This window comes from Miniopterus schreibersii (genome assembly GCF_964146895.1).
Source record: "Miniopterus schreibersii genome assembly, chromosome: 9".
Classification (NCBI taxonomy): domain Eukaryota; kingdom Metazoa; phylum Chordata; class Mammalia; order Chiroptera; family Miniopteridae; genus Miniopterus; species Miniopterus schreibersii.
The window spans coordinates 50,663,418-50,689,804 of NC_138118.1; the positions used below are offsets into that span (position 1 = coordinate 50,663,418).

The following is a 26,387-nucleotide window of genomic DNA, read 5'->3' on the forward strand; positions in this document are numbered from 1 at the left end:
ATTCTAAAAAGTGTCTCAAAGTCTGTTTTCTTCATTTTTTGGTCAATGTTTTGTAGAAATCCCCAAATACTGGAATGATGAGGGTTTAATTCTGGGGTACAGTAGTCCACACTAAAAGGTTTGGTTTTCCCATTTTCCCGAAAACATTTTGGCTAAGAGGACAGGCAAAATGAGAATAAACTAGATTTTGCCAAGATAATAAACAAACCAAAAAACATAGTGACTTTAACAACAATAGAGACTGGTCTCTGTTCTGCATCTCTTCACACTGGGTGTGGGCTGATACTGGGTGTAATCAGTATCTCAATGGTGCTGGTCTGAGATTTATGGAGAGAGATCTGGAGTGGTAACAATTAAATGATTCTGCCCCCAAAAGGACACACATCACTCTCTGATAATTCATTGGTTATAACTAGCCACATGGTCCTGTAAAACCATCAGTTAATTTGCTTGGGAACAAATATGGATGCTTGTGATTTGCATGTTCAGGATTAGGGAAAGGTAAATCAGTGTCTAATGACAATTACTTCATACCTACACTTTCACAGAATTTTAGCCCTATTTTCCATTTCCGTACTTGATCATACCTCCTGACTGAGATGAGAGCTTCTTAGAGCTTCTCTGTAAAAATTTGCTCCTATCTTTTTTCTTCTATGTTGCAACTTCTCTCTTCAACAAAAGTGTTGATCTTTCTCTGGTCAGTGTGCTCATTCCCTTCTTCCTGTTCTACTCAATGTTATACTTTTATTCTTCTTTGTAATTCATTCCATTTATTTCAGTGGATCTCAAAAAGAGTGGGGCAAACTGTAGGTATTATCTGACTTCTATAACCTGAAGTCAGAATACTTTTTTCAGTCTCATATTTTATTCTTACACTGAGATACACCTAAATATATGAGGAAACATAATTCAAGTGCTTTGAGATCACCCTTTTACACAAATCAAAAAAATATATTTTAGGTTTGTTTTTACTAGACCTATGGGACAAACATATCCAAATTTTGAACTTTGATATTATAGTGGGATAACAAAGATAACTGGTCCTTATCTTGAAATAGCTTATGATTTACCCAGGCAGGAAGATACATAAACATGAATATACAATGTTAATTTTAAAATTTAACAACTATGGGAATACAGAAGATGGAGAAATTATACTTAACCAATAGATGCGAGAAAGTCTGCATAGGAGAATATTTGAAATGAACATTTCTTCTTTTCTTTACTGACCCCACCCATCCACCTCTCCTACTTCCCTTTTTGTATTCTAGTTTTCATGCTCTACTTCTGAACTATGTGTCAGACATATTCAATTTCTTCATAAGAAAGAAAATTCCTACTTAATATTTAGAGTTCAATTTTAAACATGATCTAAAACCTCAGACATAGTTTTGTTAAAAATCTTACCTAAGAAGAAAGAAATTATTTGGGCAAATACATGCAAACTAACACCTCTCTTAAAAACATCTGTCATATTCTTTAAAAATCTATATTTATAAGAAATTTGAATAAATAAGATTGGCATAAAAGATTGGGCTCAAAGGATTCATTAGGCTAAATAACATGTTTATCTCTAACTCTTCTTTTTGTCTTTTGGCTACCGCATCGAAGCCTATGCCTTCAAGTGGTATTTATATGCTAACTCCAAATCTGTGTTTCTCCCTCTGGATTGTCCTGTGGAGATCTACACTCCTGTCCTACAGCTACTCTATATATTAGCTCATCGGCACATAAAACTCAACCTTGTCTAATGGGCTCATTATTTCTCTTCCTAATCCAGGCCCTCTCCGGATTTCCATAGTAAGTGGTTTCCTCAGTGTCTGGAAGCCTGGTTAACTTTGTTCCATTTGTTTCAGTTGGGGTTCTTTGGCTCCACGTAGCAAAGTGGTTGAAGCCTCTCTACTTGGTTATTGTCTTAACTGCCTCCTGTTCACTGGCCTATAGCAGAACTAAATACCAGGAGGATCTTCCTGACGTGGGAGTTCTGTGCATTTTCGTAAAATATTTTGCCATCATTGTCATGCTTATTTCCAAGGTGCTTACATTTTTCTGCACCCCAAGTGTAGAGTAGGATATGATAGGAATTGGCACCTCTTTTCTTACTCAGGCAAAAGGAAGCTTCAACATTAATCTAGCTTTTTTCCAACTAGACTGAAAGAAGAGAATAACATTTTATTAACTTTTGAAGTATGAGCTTTTGAAGCGGATGTGGCTCAGTTCTATTAAATTTTAACACATGCTTTCACATGGCTATATTAAAACAAAGTATAATTTTATTTGTTCACATATCTTATTACCATGCTGTTGTGAAGAGTAGTAGATTGGCTTAATAAAAATTATCCACTTATTCATAATTTTAAATTGTAAATTGAGTTTATGTCTTATGATCCTTGTTAAACTATCATGTCATGTTAAAGGATGTATAGTAACCTAATTCATTCTATTAATACTCATTTCATCTAGGAAAATGCCTGGAATTAGATCACACATATATGCTTATGTTTCATAGTTTTGAACACCACATTTTTACCACAGTGTCAGAGAAATCATTTCCCATTTAGTCATCACTAAGAATGGAAAGGGATGAACATGAAGAAATTAAGAGTCTAATATGTATTTTTGTACGTATGTGGGAATTTCAAAAGAAATTAACCAGTAAGCAGATTCATGGCAGGGGTAAGGCCAAGTACTGAAAATAATCAACCCACAATATGCTCCTGGAATGCACTTTTGGCAGCATCTGGAGTGCTTATTCTTAAATTAGAGCCCTTCAGATAAAGTAACAAAACTGTGATATTTAGAAAAAATATTATTTTATATAACATTTCCTTCATTATTATATGTGTATATTGAATATTTTAAAATAGCATAGGTCCTAGAATCCCACCATATGGAATGATATGGTGAAATTATGTGCAATAAATATGTGTATTGTTTGATAGTGGGGACAAAGAGAACCTATGGAGAAGTCCATAGATAATTCTCCTCATGCAGTTGTATGCACTTTCCATTTCCCACCATAAGAGGTAACCTAATTAAATTGCAAGATCTTTATAATGACAGACACTATAGCACTTATTATAAACCAAGTATTATTAACTCTTTTACATTTATTAACCCATTTAATCACAACTCTGTCATATTGGTACTATTACTATGTTGGTACTGTAACCAACCCCAACATTCTTTTGACATTGTTTCTATAAATGCTGCTGCTGACTAATGTGTAGCTTATAGATAAACAGCATGTTTGTATCAGAATTCTAGGAACTAACTTCAAAAGAAACATATGCTGACCTTCAGGCATTCCAGCTCCAGGAGGTCTGCTGACCTTCAACCATAAAACCAAGATGACGTGAAACTGGGATGATGAAAAGTAAGATGACTCACACCATACCATCACTGGACCAGTTTTGAGGTCCTTATTGGAACAGACTGCTGATCTGCCCATAGAGAACTTTTCAAACCCCTCCCCTTGATTTTTTTGTTCTGCTTTCTCTCTCCCTGCTTATAAAAATCTCTGCCTGCACTGAGATGTTGAGATGGTCTTTGGGACAAGAGTCCTTGATCTTCTCAGGCTGCCTTTTGAATAAACCATTTCCCCTAACACCAGCACTTATCTCTCGAGTATTGACTTTCCAAGCAGTAGGCAGCCAAAACTGAATTTGGTATCAGTACTGTTATTCTCTTCATTTTCTGGGGGCTTAGAAAGGTTAAATAAATTGTTCAGAATCAAAATACTAGTAACTAGGAATAGTTCAGGGGAGAGATGATGGTCACACCAGGAGGGTGGTGATGAAAATGGAAAAAAGTACATGGATAATCAATATAATTTAGAAGTAAAATTGCTTGGCCTTGCTCAAGCAGGATATTGGTAAGAGAAAAGATAAGTTATAGTGATTTCTAGGTTTTTGGCTTGAGAACTCTGTGAATGATACTGCCATTTACTACATTGGGATGGGGGATGGAACCCTTTTGGTGGAAGGGAAGAAACTTGAGTTGGTGGAGAATACATAGTAATAAAAGTTGTTTTTCCACACAACTACAGAGTTGGGTTCTATGGAAAATAGATTCTAAAATGGGGACCTGTATATGAGTGGTTTATTGCAGAGTGCTCTTAGGAATAATACCTGTGGAGAAAGGAAAGAAGCAGAGTTGTGCAGAGGAAGAGAGAGTTGTGTCATAGAGCTATAACAGAGGTCTTGAGCAATCTCGTGGGAAGCTCTGGAGTGGGTATGACCCCTCCATGATGGACTGAATTAAGGCAAGTGATCCAAGCCTTTGTAACTTCCCCATCTATCATCTTTGAGGTGGGCATAACTTGGCACTATGCAGCTTCCTTCACCCAAAGTAATTTCTGGGAAGGGACTTAGCTGTGAGCCACAGTCAACTCTCCTGGAAAATGGGAGCATAAGTGCCTGTCTTGAGCATAGGGGTCTGATTTTGCCCCATGGCCTCTCCTACACCGATTAAACACTCAGGTGGAGCAATCAAGCTGGCCATTTAACATAGAACATATCAAACTGGATACACGAATCTAGACAAAATGGAAAAGTCAAGGCTGGAGGTTGAAATTGGAGAATGCATAAGGATAATAAGCAGTCTTTACACACGTGCCACAGTGCCAAAAGCATATACATAGCAGGTTGAATTATGTCTCCCAGAAAGATATGTCTAAGTCCTAAACCTTGCAACCTGTGAATGTAAACTTATTTGGATAAAGGGTCTTCTCAGCCCTAAATCCTTTTAAAAGATAGAGAAGGAAAAGGCAGAGGCAGAAATGAAAGTTATGCTGCATAAACCAAGGAATGCCTGGGGTCAGCAGAAGCTAAAAGAGGCAAGGAAGAATTTTCTCCTGGAGCTTTTGGAAGAAGTGTGGCCCTGTTGGCACTTTGACTTTGGACTTCTGACATTTAAAAATCAAACTTTGTTGTTCTTTTCCACTCACTTCACCTCCCATCATATCTAGTGGTAGTTTGTTTGTCTTGCTTCCCATCAATTGGCAGCCACCTGATGTCTTTCTCTAGGCTCTTCTGACCCTAGAATTTGGGGAAATATAAAAAGTCCTCTATCAGTAACTTAATGGCTCAGTATTAAATAAAACTTCCTCCTGAATCCTATTTTTGTAACCCAGTTTTAAAACATATTTATACCTTATTTAAAAGAGATCCATCAGATTTGCTAGTTTTTCTATAACTTTGTTGGTTCACTTTTGGTATTCTCAGAACTCTGATTCTTAATTCTGATCCAATCCTTATGACTAAATCCATCCTACAGTGTTATCAGAACTCCAGGATTCTAAAGTAATTTTTTAAATTTAGAAGTATATTCTTGAGTTACAAAGGAGATAATCTGGGATATTCAGGTTGATGTGTTCCATTAGGTTTTTCTGATTTGACATGGAGTGGTAGTAGGTGGAAATGAATGATAAATTAGGGAAGAAAAACCTGCTAGGAAACATGACCACTTAACTATTTGTTAAACTGAGATGAACATATTAATAAAAAATCAAGCAAATATTTGACCAGTAGAAGCATTCTTGATATTCTGGCAATACTAGAAGGACTTTGGCTATTTGGAGATTGGATACTTACTATACTAAATGTAAGTAAATCTCCTGTTAAGGTCAAATTAGTAAAAATCAAAGCTACAGTTGAAACTAGGTTTGCTTTGATTTTTTTTTAAATCCCCAAATCCACACATTCTTTTTAAAAAATATACTAAATTTTCATAGATTTTTTAAACAGATGTATGTTCCAAATATTATGACAGTTTGTAGAAGGAGCTATAATTGCGCTTTAGACTATCAGAGAAGGCTCCAGAGAGATGGTAACATTTGAACTGGGTATAAGTAGCATTTAATAGGGGACATTAGAAGTTGTGGGAATCGTGTTCAGGCAATGAAACATGAATTGCTGTGTTGTGTTTGAAGAACCATAGGTATTTGGTAGATTAAAGTGAAATTGCATTTTTGAGGTTTTGTTGGGATGGAAAAAGAGGATAATATGAGGTTAGATACAGGCAGAGGTCAACTCCTGATTTGTATGTTTTCCTAAGGCATTTATATTTTATTTAAGAAGCAATGGGGAGCCACTGAATGTGATGAACTAAATTAAAAAAATAAACTAGCATGGGGGACGGATTGAAGTGGAGTGAAACTAAAAGTAGGGAAACTAGTTGGGAGCCATTTAAATAGCTGGGGCAAGCCCTGGCTGGTGTGGCTCAGTGGGTCAGAACATTGTCTCATACACCAAAAGGTGACTGGGTTCAATTTCCAGTCAGGGTACATACCCAGGTCAGATCCATGGTCAGAGTGCATTTGAGAGGCAACTGATCCATGTTTCTCTCTCACATTGATGTTTCTCTCTCCCTCTCTCTCTTTCTCTCTCTCTAGTCAATTAAAAATGAAAATAAATAAATAGTTGAGGCAAGAGTTGATGAAATTCTGAAGCAAGAAAGTAGTGCTGGACAAGAAAAACACTGGAGAATGAAAAAGTATTTAAGAGGCAGACAGACTTGTTAGAACTTAGTAATTTAATGACTGAAGATTCTAGTTTAGGTGACTAGACCTCTCTAAGTCTTGAGATGCAGAAACAAAAAGTGGGGGAATATTTTGAGATATAGATCATAGTTATTTGCTTGGCATGTATTTAAGACATCCAGGGATGAGAATTCAATGGCAATTGGAAATTTGAACCACATAGAATATAAAAAGATATGAAAGCTAAGGCTGAAACTCTACAAACATCAAGTTTACAGAACAGGTGGGTTTGAAGATCTTGAGAAGGGGTAGAAAGAGGAAGAGAGTGACTAGGAAGACAGTGGAGCCCTGGACCCCAGGAAGGCCTAGAGTCTTGAGAAGAGGGCAGATGGCAGCAGAACATGTTGAGACTGGAATGCCATGCAAAGCATTTTTAGAAGAGAGGCGAAATCTCAGGAGACTGAAACTAATGGTAGGAGGACAAGTGATAATTGAGCACAGAAACATTTCAAGAAGGTTTGCAATAAAAGAAAAAAGAGAAAATGAATAGGGAGATGCATTTTTGTTGAGAGGAATTTAAATAGGCCCATTATTGAGACGGGGTTCTACCTTCCCAGTCATCTGAAGTGAGGTTCTCTCAGACCCCGTTATGCATACATGAGCTGTGCTACAGATGTCTGTTCAACATGTTAATTTGATACATTTATATATTATAATGTGATTGCCATTGTAGCAATAATTAGCACCTCTAACATGTTAAGATAATTATCCTTTCTTATAGTGGTGGGAATAATTAAGCTCTAGTCTCAGCAAGATAAATTATTGTAATACAATATTGTTGTCTATACTCACTGTACTGTGCATTAGATCTCTAGGATTTATTTACTATTTGTTGTAAGTTTGTACCCTGAGACATCATCTATCCTATCCCCTACCCCCGTTCCCTGGTAACCACCATTTTACTCTGTGGGGTTTTTTTGTTTTTTTTTAAATGTATCTTTATTGATTTCAGAGAAGGGAACGGAGAGGGAGAGAGACAGAAACATCAATGATGAGAGAGTCACTGATCGAGCCCACAACCCGGGCACGTGCCCTGACCGGGAATCGAACCCCGATCGCCTGGATCCCAGGTCGACGCTCAACCGCTGAGCCACGCCCGGCCGGGCTACTCTAGTTTTTTTTTTTAGTTTGACCTTTTTGGACCCCACATACAAGTGATATCATATACTACCTGCTTTCTCCTTACTTATCTCACTTAGCATAATGTGCTCAAGTCCATCCATATTGTTACAACTGGCAGAATGTCCTTTCTCATGGCTAATACTCATATATATACATATGTATACACACATATACATACATATATATATATATGTATATATATATCATCTTCTTTATCCATCGACTCATTGATGGGCACTTAGGTTGTTTCCATATCTTGACTATTATGAGTAATGCTGCAATAAACATGAGAATAAATTTATATCTTCAATATCCTGTTTTCATGTTCTTTGAGTATATACCCAGAAGTGGAACTTCTCAGCCATTCTAACAGATATGAGGTGTATCTCATTGTGGTTTTGATTTCTATTTCCCTGATGATTGGTAATGTTGAGCATTTTTTCATGTACCTATTGGCCATTTGGATGCCTTCTTGAGAAAATGTCTATTTGGTTCCTCTGCCCATTTTATAAATCAGGTTTTTAAAAAATTTTTGAGTTCCATTAGTTTTTTTATATATTTGGGTATTAGCCTCTTACTGATTAATATAGGATTTACAAAAAATTTCTTCCATTGAAAAGGGTGCATTTTCATTTTGTTAATAGTTTCTTTTTCTTGTGCAGGAGCTTTTAAGTTTGATATATAGTTCCATTTGTTGATTTTATTTTAATTCTTTTATTATTTATTTATTTTCCCTTTTTTTCTGTTTTGTTTTTTTTAATTTTATCTTTATTGTTGAAAGTATTACAGATGTCCCCTTTTTCCCCCCATTGACCCCTTCCACCCTGCACCCACTCCCTGCTCCAGGCCTTCAGCACATTATTGTCTGTGTCCATGGATTATGCACTTATGCACATGAGTTCTTTGATTAATCTTTCCCTACCCACCCACTCACCCTGCCTTCCCTCAGATTTTTGCTTTTTCATTTGTGCTTTTGATGTATATCCAAAAAAGTCATTGCTAAGACCAATGCTAAGAGGCTTGTTTTCTACATTTCCTTCAAAGGGTTTTATAGTATTAGGTCTTCTGTTTAAGTCTTCGGTCTATTTCAAGTTAATCTTTGTGAGTAGTGTAAGACAGGAGTCCAACTTTATTGGTCTGTGTGTATTTGTCCAGTTTTCTCAACACCATTTGTTGAAGAGGCTATCCTTTCCCTATCGGGTGTTTTTTACTCCCATATTGAATATTAGTTGACCAAATATGTGGAGCTTTAGATTTGGTCTCTCTATTCTGTTCTATTGGTCTATGTCAGTGATTTTCAACCTTTTTCATCTTATGGCACACATAAACTAATTATTAATATTCTGTGGCACACCGAAAAAAATATTAAATTTTTGCCAATCTGACAAAAATAGGTATAATTTTGATTCCTTTACACTGGACAGCTATTGTGTTGGCTGTTGTCATTTTTTTATTTGACAATCTAAGGGAAAAGAAATCAGTTAGTTATTGTGTGCTTTAAAAATTCTTGTGGCACACCATTATGTGGTGGCACACTGGTTGAAAATCACTGGTCTAAGTGTCTGGTTTTATGCAAGTACAATACTGTTTTGATTACTCTACCTTTGTAGTATAGTCTGACATCAGGAAGTGTGATACCTCTGGCTTTATACTTTTTCCTCAGTATTGTTCGGCTATTAGAGATTTTTTGTGCTTTCAGATTGTTTTCTCTGTTTTTGTGAGGAATGCCATTGCTATTTTGATAGAGATTGCATTGAAATTATAGATGGCCTTGAGTAGTATAGACATTTTAACAGCATTAATTCTTCCAATCCATGAACACAGGATGTCTTTCCATTTATTTGTGTCTTTTTTTATTCCTTTCAGCAACGTTTTTTAGTTCTCATTGTACAAATCTTCACTTCCTTGGTTAAAGTTATTCTGAGGTATTTCATTGTTTTTGCTGCTATTGTGATAAGATCGTTTTCTTTATTCCTTTTTCATATGTTTCATCTTAGTATATAGAAATGCAATGGATTTCTTTATGTGGATTTTACATCCTACAACTTTACTGCAATCATTGATTAGTCCCAACAGTTCTTTGGTGGAGTCTTTGGGATTTTTCTCTATATAAAATCATATCGCCCAGCCAGGCATGGCTCAGCAGTTGAGCGTTAACCTGGGATCCAGGTGATCAGGGTTTGATTCCCTGTCGGGGCACATGCCCGGGTTGTGGGCTGCAACCTATCAGTGACTCTCTCATCATTGATGTTTCTCTCTCTCTCTCTCCCTCTCCTTTCCTCTCTCTGAAATCAATAAAGATAAATTAAAAAAAAGAATAAAATCATATCATCTGCAAGTAATGACAATTTTACTTCTCCCTTTATATTTTGAATACCTTTTTATTAGCCTTGCCTAATTACTCTAGTTGGGTCTTCTTGTACTATTTTGAGTAGGTACACTGAGAGTGCGCTCCTTTGTCTTGTTCCTGATGGTAGAGGAAAGGTTTTCAATTTTTCTCTGCTGACTATGGGTTTGCCATTATATGGCCTTTATTATGTTGAGGTATATTTCTTCTGTACCCAGTATGTCCAGGCATTTTATCAATAAAGGAGATTTCTATCATGTTATATTTTGTCAAATGCATTTTCTGCATCTGAGATCATAAAATTTTTATCTTTCATTCTATTAATGTGATGTACTACAGTTATTGATTTGTGTATGTTGAAGCATCCTTGAATCCCAAGGATAAATCCTACTTGGTCATGCATGGTGCATACTCCTTTTATTGTTGTTTGTTTGTTTGTTTTTTAAATTTGATTTGCTAATGTTTTGAGGGGAATTTTTGCATCTGTATTCACTAGGGATGTTGGCCTAATTGTTTGAGATTTGGATGAAGACACCCACACAGTTTGGATCTTTCGTTTACTTTCTTCCCAGTCCAGTCATTAAACCCAGTTCAGTTTCCATCAGCCTTATTTTCTCCCTTGCCATCAGCCTCTTATTACCAAGATCCTTTCTAGCAAAGTATTTCCTTAGAGTTAATAATATATTTATATATTTTTTGCATGAATTTTCTCCCTATGTTCCACTATACCTTGTGCTATATTTGAATTTCTCATCATAATCATTGTATCCCTAGTGCCCAGTAAAAAGTTCGAAGTTTTGACAATATTCCTCACACCTTAGGAATCCTCTTGATGCCAAGTTTCTCTAGGCATTCCTACATCATCAGAATCAGAATGGTTGAGCTGCTAAGAAGTAGAGACCTTAACACTATTAGATAGTGACTGTTATCACTGTTTTCACATACAAATATTTATGGAGTCAATAGTATAAATCAGACAGACAAGGAAAAGAAAGAGATGTTATATAATATGCCCAAGTAAGGGAGCTGACATGTGGACCCAGGAAGCCTGGCTGCAGAGCCTGGGATATCTACCACGTACCACATGTTCTCTTGTGCTTCAGTCAGATTTTTTGAGGTTTTGTACACTCAGATGGACAAGCAGTCTGAAATCAATCTGAAATATTCATCTTTTAAGTGGGTTTAAAAAGTTTCAATTAGCTTTTTATTTTATTAAGGAATAGTCATTATTTAACTAAATATAATATATATAGAAACCAGATTAAATAACATCATTTCCTAATTTTATTCTGACTTGTAGTATCATTTACCATAAGAATGAACATGATTGACAAACTTCTCTGATAATATTTATAGAAATCTGTGGTCCAACTCTGAGACATTTGATAGCATCAATATGACTTAAATAGGAGTAGTAATATTGTCCTAGTAGCAGTCCTGTTTATCAACCACAATCAATATGAACTTTATTGATTATTGGCTGTATATAGCTATGTAATCTGGACCCAGAAAGAAAAATAAAACATTAAAAAGTAAAGTCCTCAAAAAGATTGCATTTGAGTTGGAATCCTGGGTTTATTCCCCAAAATGTGTTCCATTAATTTAAAATGGAACCGATAACATAGATCTAAGTAGGGTTTCCATAATCTATAATTCAGAAATACCTACATCAGAATTGTCACATGCCCCAAGATAGTGTAATGCAGCCTGCCCAGTAGAACTACCTGAGATTCTGGATTAGACTGGGTCTTGTGTATCAGTATTTAGAGCAAAACAAGCAAAACCTTTAATAGGGGTTTCTAAATGAAGTCACTGTTGAGAATCATTATCCCGGCACATAGAGGGCATCCTCCAAAAATGTATACACACTTTAACAGCTGATAGCTCAATTTTGAAAATGAAATGTATTTTAATAAACACTGCCTTTATCATTATTCAAAGTGTGTTATACATATGGGGGGAACATCCTATATATTCTTGGGAAATAGAAATAATATCCCCTCATCTTTGTATCCTCAGCACTGTACAAAAGTTCATTCACAGCATTTCCAAAGTGCAATCTCTCATTTTCTCCTTTGGACTTGTCCCACCTTATCTGAATCCTGCCCCAAGCACCCTCCAACGTTCCCTAACTTGGGGATCGAACCATTAGCCCCAATGTTAACCTTCAGAACCCTGAGAATAATTCTAATTTTTCCCCTTTCATTATGACAGTGAGTGAATCATGAAGTCTTCTCCTTTCCCCTTCTCAATATTTCTAAAGTCAGTCCACTTTTCTCTCCCTACCTTCCTATGCCAGTCACAGCCTCCTATCTGTAGCAGCGCTGCCACCTCCTTCCCTCAGCTCAAAATCCTGGGGCCTCCCCGGCCAGCTCAGCCTGGCCTGGTCGTGCTATGGTGAGCCCCGTAATACCACGGGGTTCCCATCGCAGCATTTATCTCGCACCATTGTAAATGCTTATTAAATTTTTAATATTCCCTGTGTGTAGTTCCATAAGGGAAGGGACTGTTTTATGAAATCTTTGTTTGAAAACTTGATCTCTTGATTTTAGAAAGAGAGGGGAAGTGAGAGAGAAAGAAACGCTGACCCGTCGCCCCACTCGTCCCTGAATTTGTTGGCTGGTTCTTGCATTTGCCCTGCCCAGTGGGGCTCAGTTGGTCGCAGGTCACCCTGTGCACCGAAAGGTCGCGGGTGGATTCTGGTCAGGGCACGTGCTCTGGTTATTGGTTCGCGCAGGAGGCAGCGAGTGATGATTTGTTCTCACACTGATGTTTCTCTCTCTCCCTCTCCCTTCTTCTCTCTCTGAAATCAATAAAAAACATGTAAAAAAAAAGAATAAGTGAATGTTTTAAGTGACAAATGGTACAGTTATTAGGGTCTTAAAAGCTCCATCCACAAATGAGGAATATAATGACCAGGAAAATTATTGAAGTAACAATCCATAATCCTGATGGGTGGTACTGTGAGAGCTTACTCAGGGCTGGGCCTGATGCTAGGTGCTTTCCATGAAATAGATCACCTAGGTATCATGGCCGCCCTGCAGTGTAGTTACTTTTATTCTGTTTTACAGATGAAGAAGCTTGGAGACATTATGTAATTTGCCCAGGGTTCTAAAGCTATTAAGTGGTAAATTCAGGTCCCAATCTGAGTAGTAGGCTGCAGTTGCTACTTGGCTACACTGCCTTTATAATGAGGATTGCAGCAGTAGCTTAGGAATTTACAGGTCAGTGTGATTTTTGAAATTAATTAAGAGGGATTGAAGCACCAGTAATGACAACTGGCATGTTTGTTGACAATTTTGCTATTTAAAATAGTTATTATCAACTATCTCATAATATCACAAAAGAAAGATCACTTTTTCTTAAACTAATGAAAGAAAAAGAATATCTGGAAAAGAACAGTCCTTCCCAGTAAAGAAAATTGGTCATTTACTCCAACCTAGGTTTATTAGACATTGTCCTTATATCAATGGAAGTGTTATAAATAACCTTTGAAGATATATTAGACAAGGTACTCAAAAACTATCATGATTACGCTAAAGCATTTTGAAAAAAAAATCTGTGCTTCTAAGAAAACTCAAATTTTGAAAAAAAATTGAGTATACATTTTGATATATTTTAATGTGTTAATACAATTTAGTAAGATTTTTGAGTCCAGGTTTACATTTAAAACATTAGTGACAGAAATAAGAAGGACCTTTTAGTCTTTGGCACAGCATGGAGGGAACTAGAAAGTATTATGCTAAGTGAAATAAGCCAGTCGGAGAAAGATGAGTACCATGTGATCTCACTTATATGTGGAATATAATAAAATAAACTGATGAAAAAGTGGATCCAGAGACACAGAAGCATGGAACAGACCAAGGGATCTCTGAGGGGAGGGGGGAGGGGCGTGTGGGTGTGGGTGGGGAGAGATGAATCAAAGAACTTATATGTTTATAAGCATAACCCATAGACACAGACATTGGTATGGGGAAAGCTTGGGGGTGGGGTGGATGTGATCAGTGGGGTTAAAAAGGGGACATCTGTAATAGTCTCAACAATAAAGATAAAGAAACATTTAAAAAATAAATAAATAAAACATTAGCAGCAGAAATACAAAAACTGCCTAATCTATCATTACAATAAATATGTTGAAGTGTTATGTTAAATCTAGCACATTTGACACTGGCATATGCTGAGTGATTTTATTGATTTTATATTCAAATAGATACAACCTAATTTAATGTGATATACCTACTAATTATGGCAAATTCTATTGGTTCTCCAATTATGGCAGTAATGTTAAATTTCCCTCTTAAATATATATTTTAAAGTTAGTCAATAGAAAATATTTAAATAGAAAATATTAAATAACATTGTTGTGTACCAATTTATAGGAAATTGTGGAGGTGCTCTATGAGTAACTCCACTTTGGGATACAAAGAATTTGGTAATCAAGAAATGCCCAAGACATTGAATTTATTAGTACCTCATACCAGTCACTAAAATGTTTCAGTGGTAGCCTCAAAACTAAAGGTCAGAAATAATAATATGCCTTTTCCAACCTAAAATTCTAAGGTCTGGTTGAGTATATTGTGAAGAGACTACCAAAATGTGTCTTTAGATGTACAAAGGAATCTTTTAATTCTAAGCGTATAACTCTAGGAAGTAACAGGGCTAATGGGCAGCAGTGGATGTTTGACTTTTCTGTTTGTTTTAAAAAGAGGTGTCTGGATGTGTTTGCAGGCAGAGTGAAGGAAGAACTGAATATGCTTGAGAAAGAATTGATGAAACCAGGTCCCTAGGGAAGAGGTGGGGTGGCATCAAGATGATTGATCGAGGAAATGAGGTCGAGGATTGATTGAGGAGATAAATTGGTACAGAATGGAGCCAGATGTTGAAAAAATGTTATCTACCTTAGACTTTTAAGTGGGGGCTTTCCTGTTAAAATGCCTTGATCAGAAACTAAGAGTCAGATTTTCTAGTAACCACCAACGCCGGTACCTACATGTCACATTCCTCCTACATGGAGGCATTTTTTGCTCTCTCATGGGAGTCCCCAGAAAGAAAAGTGGCCTTACATTATACTAAGTTCCACACAATATCAGACTTATTACTTTATTATTAAATGAGCACAGGGCAGCAGGTGGTAAGCTGGTATCACTGTAAAAGGGACCTGTTTTGAAAAACTCGTCACAGTAGACTTCATTGTCTCAGCGGGTATAAAATAGCCAGCAGAAATATCTAAATGTCAGTCACATGTAATAAAAGTTATGCATAGTTCAGATATTCTAAGAAGTTTCATTCAGACAGTTTTCCCAAGGTCTTTAAAGAAACATGAAAACATTTTTGCCTAGGATTTTTGTTTCTTTTACAACAGAAATCTGAAGCCTGATTTAGTACATTTCTAAATGCCTTGATGGCAAAAGCATGCACGAGAAGGGTGAGAGTTACATGAAGGAGTTGCAAGTACATTTGTTTATTTGTGAGTTGAGGTTTGTAATACTTTGCAATCCCAATTTTTATTTCCACAATTTAGAATTCTCTCTATAGGAAGGGGGCTTTCTTAAAATATATTTATGACAGAGACCATTATCTCTTTCCAGTGGATTTTAAATAGTTAAATAATCCAAACTGTGGTGACTTTAAATGATAAACTTTTATTCTGAATATACTGTTTTTGCACAAGATTTAACACAACATTTTCTGGGATTATAAATATTTTTATAACAGTATTATACAAATTTTTACAAAATGTTTTTATCAGGCTAGTTAATTTCCACAAAAGTGTCAAGAGAACATAATAAATGGGAGAAAAGATCTTTTGTTCACAAAGCCACTTGGCCTTTTGCATGGATGCACATTGAGCATTTTAATAAAAGTTTCCTAAAAAGCATGATCCAACAATCATACAGCACAACAAAAAGATAGCTTTGTCAGGTCACACTGTAAACTCATTTGGCATCTATACAAGACAGTATCCCATTAGTCTCGGAGGAATTTCTTTGCATGAATTATGTGAGCTGTATAAATAAGGTACATGGAACTATTGGTAAGGGTTGTCTAAATCTTTGAAATTCTGTATTTTTTCAATACTTGATACAATAGTTTTATTGAATTGTTCTTTACATAAATGCACATTGATTATTAGCAATATTAACATTCTGCTTTGAGGAAAACAACACAAGTTCCAGATAATAATGAAATATTTGAAATTGTGGGCAAGTGAAATAATCACTCTATTCTACACTTTTTTTAAAAAAGTCATTACATCCATTTGTTTCACTGGATCAAACTCTATACCCCTAGACATTTTAATGTCAACTAACATAATCAATGGAATAGTTTAGAGTTTTAAATTAAGACTTAGAATTTAAGCTTTGGTAGAGAAAAAGATTTAAATGAGATGGAAAATACAAGAGAGCATCAAATAAGCAAGTAACACTTGGGTTGCAAAGGTCACTTAAAAGGGATACTGCCTATTTGAACCCAGTAAGGCCAGTTTTAAAGTTAATAAAAGGAATATTATAAGAAAACTTACAAATGGCAGCAACACTGTTCAGTTTTTGTTTTGTTTTTTCCAAGTTAAGCAATAATGCCTCAAGCATTAGAAACATGAAAAAAGGTCATACTAAAATCTTATAGGCCCAGGACCTCAAAATATCTTCAATCAAACTTGCTAACTATGTCATGTTAAAAACCTGTTACAAATATGGACCACGATTGGTGTTTGGCAGTAATGCTGGTTGTTCAAATGAAGAAAACCATTAATGCAAAATTTGTTCCTGGTACTCAACACCAATGCAAGACTTATCTGAATTTGTTTTAATGACAAACTATGTTAAAGCTGCATGACTAAAGCAAAAATTAAATAATTGAAGAGTTTAAAAGGTTTTTTCTTGATCTCTTGTATTGTTCAGTCTTTGAAAATCAATATTTATAATAGGCTATAATTTAGGTTCTTGTCAACAATTAGAACTCAGAGAAAAATCCTAAATTAAATATAACAATTTGATGGGATGAGTGTTACTGTCTTATAGAAAAGTAAGTATGCTAAAGGCATGAAGACTGGTAGTAGGATTCAGAACAATTTTTAGTCAGAGCACATGTTCTCACCCAATTTATAATCATGTATGTGGTTGTCATAATATATTAGTTTATTATATAGCAGAAAATGAAGGATCATAGCAAGATTCGTGCATGTAAATATATTTTTATCTCAAATGAAATCAAATAGGACCCTGCCAAAAGATGCCAAGTTTAACTGTGATTAATACAACAATGTAGTTGATGAATACATACTATTTCAGTGACGTTAGTCATGAAAGTATATTTAATAGATTTTAAAGATAATTTTAAGGTAGTTTGTTGTATGCTGGAAGCAATTCCACTGTTTTAATGTGTTGTTTATATACACAAACTAACATAATTTTATAATTTGATATCCCCTCCCCAACACTTTCATGATTTAAAATAGTCTAGCAAAAGTTAACAATAAGTTTTAAATATTTAATTAACAAACAACATGATTTAAACATTACTAGAGTGAGAAATTCCATATATTTTTAAATCACTTTGGTGTTTTCTAAAATGTCAATACCAGTTACAAATGAGACTACAAAATCACAACAATGTATTAGAAATGGTAACTGATGTTAACTCTTAGAACAATAGTTGGCAAAGTGAGTCCATTTCCCCATCCCCCCATTTTTAAATAAAAAAATATTTTAAATAAGATAATGTACGCAAATGGTACCTGGGGTATATTGGTGGTAGGAGGGAATTACAAATGTATGCAAAGCTAAAGACAAAACATATCTTTTAAGCTGTGCTAAAGAATTGGTCATACCTTTCTTTGCTATACGGAGCATATTAACACATGCTGGATAATGTTAATAAGATTTCAACTTGAAAAGGATATATAAGAAAATTTCCAGCATAAATACACACCAATATTTGGCATGTTCAAAAAAGGAACAAATTCATTTTACCATAAAAAATATCTGCATACTTCCAGCCTTCAACAGAATTATTTACTACAACTACAGTTACACATTCAGTTTTTACCCTTTCTTCAAATACTGTTTACTCCTGAAAATAACTTTTAAAATCATAAATAATATTCTGCTTCCATATTAATCTATAATGAAACATTTGATTTACTAGGCTAACGATTTTCACCAATAAGGCTGTATAAAAACAATTTTGATTATTCATAATCAAGTATTCATGTGCATACATATAGATTCAAGGTTTCCTATTTGTTCAACTTATTGAAAAACCATCATCAATCTGCATGGAAATTTTGGTCAAGTGGTCAGACCACTGAAAAGGGAGGACAGCAGCAGCGGTAATTTTTGGATTGTACGTGCCACTATTCAAACGAACAAAGAGGAAACCGAGGATGAATCTTCATTGAGAACATATATGTACTTTTCAAAAAATAAATGTGTCAAATCTGATTTATGTACTTAAAATATCTGTACATAGGTTTTCAGGCAAAAGCACGAATCTGTATAAAATCCGTTAATTCCCCATTTCACCCTTTACCTAACCCAGCCATTCAGCATTTACATTGCACAGTATATTCAGAGTAGTTTAACAACGTTTTTAAAGATGACTTAAGTGCATTACACCGCAAGGTTCAGATTCTTACGTAACAATGATGTCACTCAATTAACTTTTCAATGGACTATACAGTAAGAGAAAAACAAACTGAAAGTTAAAATAGCAGCAGCATCATGCAAAATACCCTTGGTAACCAAAGCTCATTTATCACAAGAAAAAACATCTTCCCCTCCCCCCAACAAGCTTTTCTTAGAGCATTTTAAAATATCTGGCTAGCAGTACATAACTTTACTGTGAACAAAAGGAACATTACATTGAAGCACTTATTAAGGGCTTATGTTTATGAGGAAATACGTCGCCTATTCAAATTTCACCCTCAAGCACCTTTAGTGTAATAATTTCTTAGTTATTATTTTCAAACAACCAATTTACTACCCCACCGAAATTTAATTAGTCATCTGTGTTGTATTTTTGGCAGAGAAAGCCATTCTTCATAAGGCATTTTATTCATGGCCAATTTTTATAGAAAAATTAGCCATTATTTCTATTTCAACAGATTACATCAATATTCATTCTCTCTATATATACATATTTCAGTAGTAACTACTCAAAGCAGGAAAAAATGTTCAACAGATGAATAAGTGAAGGCAAAAAATAACTCTTTTTCCCCCTAGAGATTTTCTTGGTAAAAGAACAACGGTTGCAGCAATTCAAAGTTCCAGGTCAAAATCAAGACAACTGGTATGATTCATAAACAGTTGTGTGGGGAGCCCTCTTACAAGTAATCGCCAACAACGCAGCAACAGACCTTCAAATTTTCCAGTAAAGCACGTGTGGAGTTCTGCTTTGATGTTCTACATGGATGACGCAACATTCACACGAGTGGAAGGACCTGGCGCCCTGACATGCAGCCGGCGGGCGCCTCAGGAGTCTGCTCCTTACATTTATGCCAAGTGACGGTCCAGCTAATGTCCCGCCGATTCCACGGCTGACCCTTGTTAATGCGGTTGAGGGCTCATGTGTTGGCAGGGTCTGGGGTACAACGATGCAGGTTTGGTTTGGGAAGGTCATAACTGGCAGTGTCTGATGCCAGATAAAAGCCAGAGAAGTACAAACTGGATGCCAATGATGGACCACAGGGAGGGGTTTAAGCCCGAAGCGCCGCCACAGTCGGTATAATCCTCCTGTTGGAAAGAAACGGAAAAATAAAAATCCTGGAAAACATTTGGTAAGCTATCTTTCAGAGCACCTCAGGGTTAGTCCACTTCTGAACTCACCGTATGGAATTTCTTTAATTTGAATCCAAACAAATTACATTCTCCTAGATTTTATTGTTCAGTGATTCTGGATAAAGCAATTTCCCTAGCACCATTAGAATGCTTTATAATTTTATTGTAGATTCTGATGATAATGAAATAAAATATTTTAATAGTGAATGTTCTTTTGAGTAATGTATATCAATTTCTAAATAAAAACTTTCATAGGATCAAATGTTCCTATATATTTATAAATACAAGAAATAAAATTTAATAGCATGTTTTATAATTCCCACGAATTATGATTTTAACAATTATGCTCAATTAGGCAAATTTTGGGGGCTGGTAGAATAAATAAATTTGAGACGTGAACTTCTACTTTCCATATCCCTCATATTCAGCTTCAAAGGTGAACATACCATACCGCACATGGAGCACCTGGACCTTCATCAAGAATTAAAATAACAAGGAGAGTAATGTATTTGAATCATAAATGAAAAGACACTCTGAAAACTTATAACCTAGAAAAGGAGCTAAGCTATCAAGTTTTGTTTAGAAAATCATGAATGTATGTAATGAATATACTCATTTGGATACCCAATGTCCAGTTGTGGCTCATTATGTTCCCTACTAATGTAAACTTATTATTTATCTTTTATTCCTAGGTTCTGTATTCTGTAACATTTTCTACATCCTTTAGTTCCTTTTAATACGTTGAACTTAATAGAAACCCCTCATATCTAATTATTTTTCTAAACATCATTTAAGAATTTGTTAATCTAAGGTTTATCTTCCAATAATCAAAATAATGTTATGTAAGTAAATAAATACATATTATATTCAGAATAATTATACAAAGACTCTGAACTCCCAGAGAACAGAACATTGGCTCTTTTGTTCAGTAGGGTTTAATACAGTGATTGCTACTCAGTAAATAAGTAAAATTTCTTTCTTGAATTGTATTTTAAGGCAGCAGAACTCTGTTTAAGAGAAGTCTGAGGAAAAAGAACCTATTAAAGAAAATTTCAGTTTTCAAAGATAGGTGCTAAATTTAAAGAGAATCATTAAAAAATGATCACGTCTTAGTCCACAGGACTTTCCAAGAGCATCTGACAATGGACAATAGTCTCTCACTGGAATATTTTCTCATGCATCTTTCTGCCACACTTGTTTGTGGTCCATCTCACTCTTTTTGGCTTGTGCTCTTCATGATCTCTACATGTGAGATTTTTCCAGGGGTGAGTTCTCAAGAGTATTTTCTTCTTTAATTATACTTTCTTCCTAGGTGTTCTAATTCAGTCTTGCAGCTTTAAATTTCACACATTTGTGAAATTTCACACACTTTTATTGTTTTTAATATGAAAACAAAGTTTTTCTTAAAATGTCAGCTTTACTGAGTTATAATTGACAAATAAAATTGCAAGATATTTAAAGTGTACATTGTAGTGACTTGATATTATGAAAGGATCTCCCCTATCAAGATAATTAACACATCTATCCCTCACATATGTATTTTTCCTTTGATGAGACTATTTAATACCTACTCCCTTAGCAAATTTCAGTTTTACAGCGTCACCAACATAGTCATCAATTATAGTCACCATGTTTTATTAGATCCTCAGGCCTTACTTTTGCGCACCTCTCCCCATTTCCCCCACCCCTTGGCAGCCACTTTGTTTATATGAGTTTGGTATTTATTTATTTTTTAAGATTCCATATATAGGTGATACCATTCAGTATTTGTCTTTCTCTGCATGGTCTGTTTCACTTAGCATAATACCCTCAAGGTCCATCCATGTTTTTGCAAGTGGTAAGATTTGATTTTTTAATGGCTGAATAAAATTCCATTATTTATATAAACTTTTAGGTTGTTTCCAAATCTTGGCTATTATAAATAATGATGCACTGAACATAGGATTGTCTATATCTTTTCCAGTTATTGTTTTCATTTTCTTTGGATAAATACCCAGAAGTAGAATTTCTGGATAATATGGTAGTAGTTCTATATTTTACTTTTTTGAGGAACCTCCATACTGTTTTCCATAGTGGATGCACCAATTTAAATTCCCACCAACAATGTATAAGGCTTCTCTTTTCTCCACATCCTTGCCAGCATTTGTTATCTCTTGTCTTTTTGACAACAGCCATCCTAATAGGTAAGAGGTGATATTCACTGCAGTTTTGATTTGTATTTCACTGATGATTACTGATGCTGGGCATCTTTTCATGTGCCTGTTGGCCATCTGTATGTCTTCTCTGGAAAAATGTCTATTTGGATACTCTGCTCATTTTTAATTGGGTTATTTATTCTTTGATACTGAGTTTTATAAGTTCTTTGTATATTTTGGTTACTGGCCCCTTATCAGATATATGATTTGTAAATACTTCCTCCTATTCAGTAGATTGACTTTTAATATTTTTTGTTTGTTTTATTTGCTGTGCAGCATCTTTTAAGTCCCATTTGGTTATCTGAGATGATTTTTTTGTGCACTGTGTAAGATAGTGGTCCAGTTTCATTCTTTGCATGTGACTGTTCCACTTTCCCAGCACCATTTGTTTCCCAGTGTCTATTCTTTGCTCCTTTTTCATAAATTAGTTCACCATATATGTATGGGTTTATTTCTGGGCTCTCTATCCTATTCCATTGTTTTGTGTGTCTTTTTTAATGATAGTACTATACTGTTTTGACTACTGTAGTTGTGTAATACAGTTTGAAATCAAGAAGTGTGATGCCTTCACCTTTTTTCTGTCTCACGATTGCTTTGGCTATTTGAGAATTTTATGGTTTATGTCATACATATTGTAGGATTATTTCTTCTATTTCTGTGAAAAATGCTATTGGAATTTTGATAGGGATTACATTGAATCTGTAGATTGCTTTGGGTGGTATAGACACTTTAACAATATTATTTCTTGTAATCTATAAGTACTAAGTACTGTTCCATTTATTTGTGTCTTCAATTTCTTTTTTTATATATTTTTATTTATTTATTTTAAAAAGAATCTTTGTTGTCGAAAGTATTACAGTTTCTTTCATTAATGTCTTAATGTTAAGTATACAGCTCTTTCACCTGCATGGTTAAATTCATGTCTAGGTATTTTAGTCAGTTTAACGCAATTGTAAATGGAATTATTTCCTTAATTTCTCTTTCTGATAGTTCAATATTAATGTATAGAAATACAACTGACTTTTGTAAATAGACTTTGCATCTTGCAATTTTATTGAATTTGGTTACAAATCCTAACAGTTTTGTGGTGGACTTTAAGGCTTTCTATATATAAGACCATGTCATATGCAAATAGACAGTTTTACTTCTTCCTTTCCAATTTGGATGTCTTTTATTTCTTTTTACTGCAGAATTGCTTTGTCTAGAACTTCTAATACTGTCTTGAATAATAGTGGCAGACGTAGGCATCCCTGTCTTATTCCTAATCTTAGAGAAAAAGCTTTTAGCTTTTTACCATTGAATATATTATTAGCTGCGGACTTGTCACATATGGCTGTTATTATGTTGAGGTATGTACCTTTACTACCATCTTGAAAGTTTTACCAAATTGCATGTTAAATTTGGTAAATGCTTTTTGTGCATTTATTGAGATTATCACATGATTTTTATCTTTCAGTTTGTTAATGTGGTACATTATATTGATTTGCAGATGTTAAACCACCCTTGCATTGCTGGAATGAATCCATTTGATCATGGTATATGATCCTTTTAATGTACTGTTTAACTTAGTTTGTTGAAGATGTTTACATCTTTGTTCATCAAGATTATTGACCTTAATTTTCTTTTTTGTAGTCTCTTTGTCTGGTTTTGGTACCATGTTAAGCCTGGCCTTGTAAAATGAGTTAGAAGTGTTCCCTCCTCTTTAACGTTTTAAAAGATTTGAGAAGAATTGGTATTCTTTTTTAATCATTTGGTAGAATTCAGCAGTAAAGCCATCTCATCCTGGACCTTTGTTGAGAGGTTTTTGATAAATGACTCAACTGATTTATTAGTAATTAGCCTGTTTAAATTTTATATTTCTTCATGATTCAGTCTTGATAGGCTATGTGTTTCTAGGAATTTATCCATTTCTTCTATGTTGTACAAATTTCTTCGCATATAATTGTTCACAGTAGTCTCTTTGATCCTTTGTATTTCTTGATATCAATTTTAACATCTTTTTCATTTCTAATATTATGAGTCCTCTCTCTTTTTGTCTTGGGAAATCCAGCTAAAAGTTTGTCTATTTTGATTATTTTCTCAAAAACCCAGCTCTTTGTTTCATGGATCTTTTCTATTGCCTTTTTAGCCTATATTTCATTTATATCTGTTAGGCTTGCTGAGGAGGAACACACGAGGCCAGATGAGAAGGTAAAGGCAATTTTATTAGTGCATCTAAATATAAATGGTTCAAGTATCTGAACACAGATGGGCTGAGCTTCAACTGGCATCAGCACCAAGTGGTTAGGGAGGAAATCTCTTTATAGGGTGTAGGGAGGGAAATTTTTGGCGTGCACATGGTTTTTCTGAGCAGGAGTAGAAAGTTCTTGAATGTAAGGAACAGGTTGTTGCTTGTGATCATCTAAAAGTTACTTTCTCATGCAGGGAGTGAAAGTTACCAAGAGTAATGAACAGAATGCAGCAAGCGAAAGGAATTCATCTAAAAGTTACATTCTCATCCTGGGGAGGGGTGAGCCCTCAGGAACATTAAGCTTTTGTCCAAACCTAACAATATCTGCTATGACATTTGTTATTCCCTGCCTTTTACTACCATTGCAATTAGTTTGTTATTTTTGTAAATCCTAGAGTTGTAGATTTAGGTTGTTTATTTGAGACAGTAGGTATTTATCACCATGAACTTTCCCTTTAGAAATACTTTGCTAGTTTTGGTATGTTTTATTTCCATTTCCATTTGTCTCAAGATATTTTTTCATTTCTCTTCTGATTTCTTCTTTGGACCATGGCTGTTTAACAGCATGCTGCTTAATCTCCAGACATCTGTAAAATTTCCAGTTTTCTCCATGTAATTGATTTCTAGTGTCATACACTTGTGGTCAGAAAGGATGCTTGATACAATTTCTTCTTGATATAGTAATCTTAAATTTATTAAGACTTCTTTTATGGCATAAAGGATGTTCTATCACGGAGAATGGTCCACATGAACTTAGAAGAAGAAGAATGTATATTCTGCTGCTTTTGGATGGAATGTTGTTAATGTCTCTTAAGTTCTTCTGCTCTAACTTGTCACTTAGCTCCAAAGTTTCCTCACTGATTTTCTGTCTGGATGGTCTATCCATCGATGAAAGTAGGGAATTAAAGTCTTCTATTATTACTGCATTGTCTATTTCTCCCTTTTGGTCTGTTAATTTTAAACTGATATATTCAGGTGCTTTATATTGATGCATATATACTTACAAATGTTATATTCTCTTATTAAATGATCTCTTTATCATTATATAATGACTTTGTCTCTTATACATTTTTTAAAAATCACATGAGGAAATATTTAGAGGGGTGGGGGGAAGAGAGAGAGTACATGAGAGAGAGAGTGAGAAACATCAAAGTGAGAGAAAAACATTGATCAGTGCCTCCTGTACCCACCCTGACTGGGGAATGAACTGCCAAACTAGGTATGTGCCCTGACCAGAATCAAACCTGAAACCTTTTGGTGTACAGGATGACATTCCAACCAACTGAGCCACCTGGCAAAGGCTCTTAGTATATTTTTGTCTGAAAGTCTACTTTGTCTAAGAAAAGCTATCCGAGTTTCCTTTTGGTTTCCATTTGCATGGAATATCTTTTCCATTTCTTCACTTTAAATCTGTGTGTGTCTTTAAAGCTGAAGTATGTCTCTTGTATGCAGTTTATAATTATGTTTTCAATCCATTCAGCCAGTTTACAAATTGTCTTTCAATTGGAGAATTTAGTCCATTTACGTTTAAAGTAATTATTGAAGGTATTGACCATTTTGTTAATTGTTTTCTGGCTGTTTACAAATTCCTTTGTTCCTTTTTCTTCTCTTGCTCTTTTCCTTTGCAATTTGATGTATTCCTATAGTGGTATGTTTAGACCCATTTCCCCTTTCTTTTGGGTATGTGGTATGTTTTTGGTATGTGGTTACCAGAGGCTTACAGAAAACATCTTTTAACACTGTATTTTAAACTGGTAACATCTTAAGTTTGAATGGATTCTAAAGCACTACATTTTTACCCTCTCCCTACAACGTTTTGTTTTTGACACCACAATTTACATATTTTATCTTGTGTAATCCTTAATTGTATTATAGTTATTTTCACTATATTTTTTGGACTAAGATCTACTCTTTATTGGGCAAATTTGCAAAGCACTGTCAACACATCTCATACATTATCTCATCTGTTTCTTCTGGATGCCCTATGAAGTAGGTATTGCTTCCAGATTTAGAGAGAATGTAACAGTTTCAGAAAAATAAGCTATTTGCCCATGATCACACTGCTAAGAAGCCAAATCATAATATGATCTTAATGTGTCTCACACACCAACATGAACTCTTTTAACAATCATATTAGATATACAAATGATTATTAACCTACCACCATTATATT

General features: G+C 34.9%; 1 protein-coding gene across 3 annotated transcripts in view; it reads right to left on the bottom strand.

Annotated features, from left to right (window-relative positions):
* Window positions 1-17,190: 17,190 nt before the first annotated feature.
* Window positions 17,191-26,387, bottom strand: part of CACNA2D1 (calcium voltage-gated channel auxiliary subunit alpha2delta 1) — a 453,232-nt gene continuing 444,035 nt past the window's right edge. For all 3 annotated transcript variants that reach the window (XM_081147533.1, XM_081147532.1, XM_081147531.1), the window contains one exon: window positions 17,191-19,744. In XM_081147533.1, coding sequence (XP_081003659.1) covers window positions 19,628-19,744 — 117 coding nt within the window. In that variant the 3' untranslated portion in view covers window positions 17,191-19,627. The remainder of the gene's footprint in view (window positions 19,745-26,387) is intronic.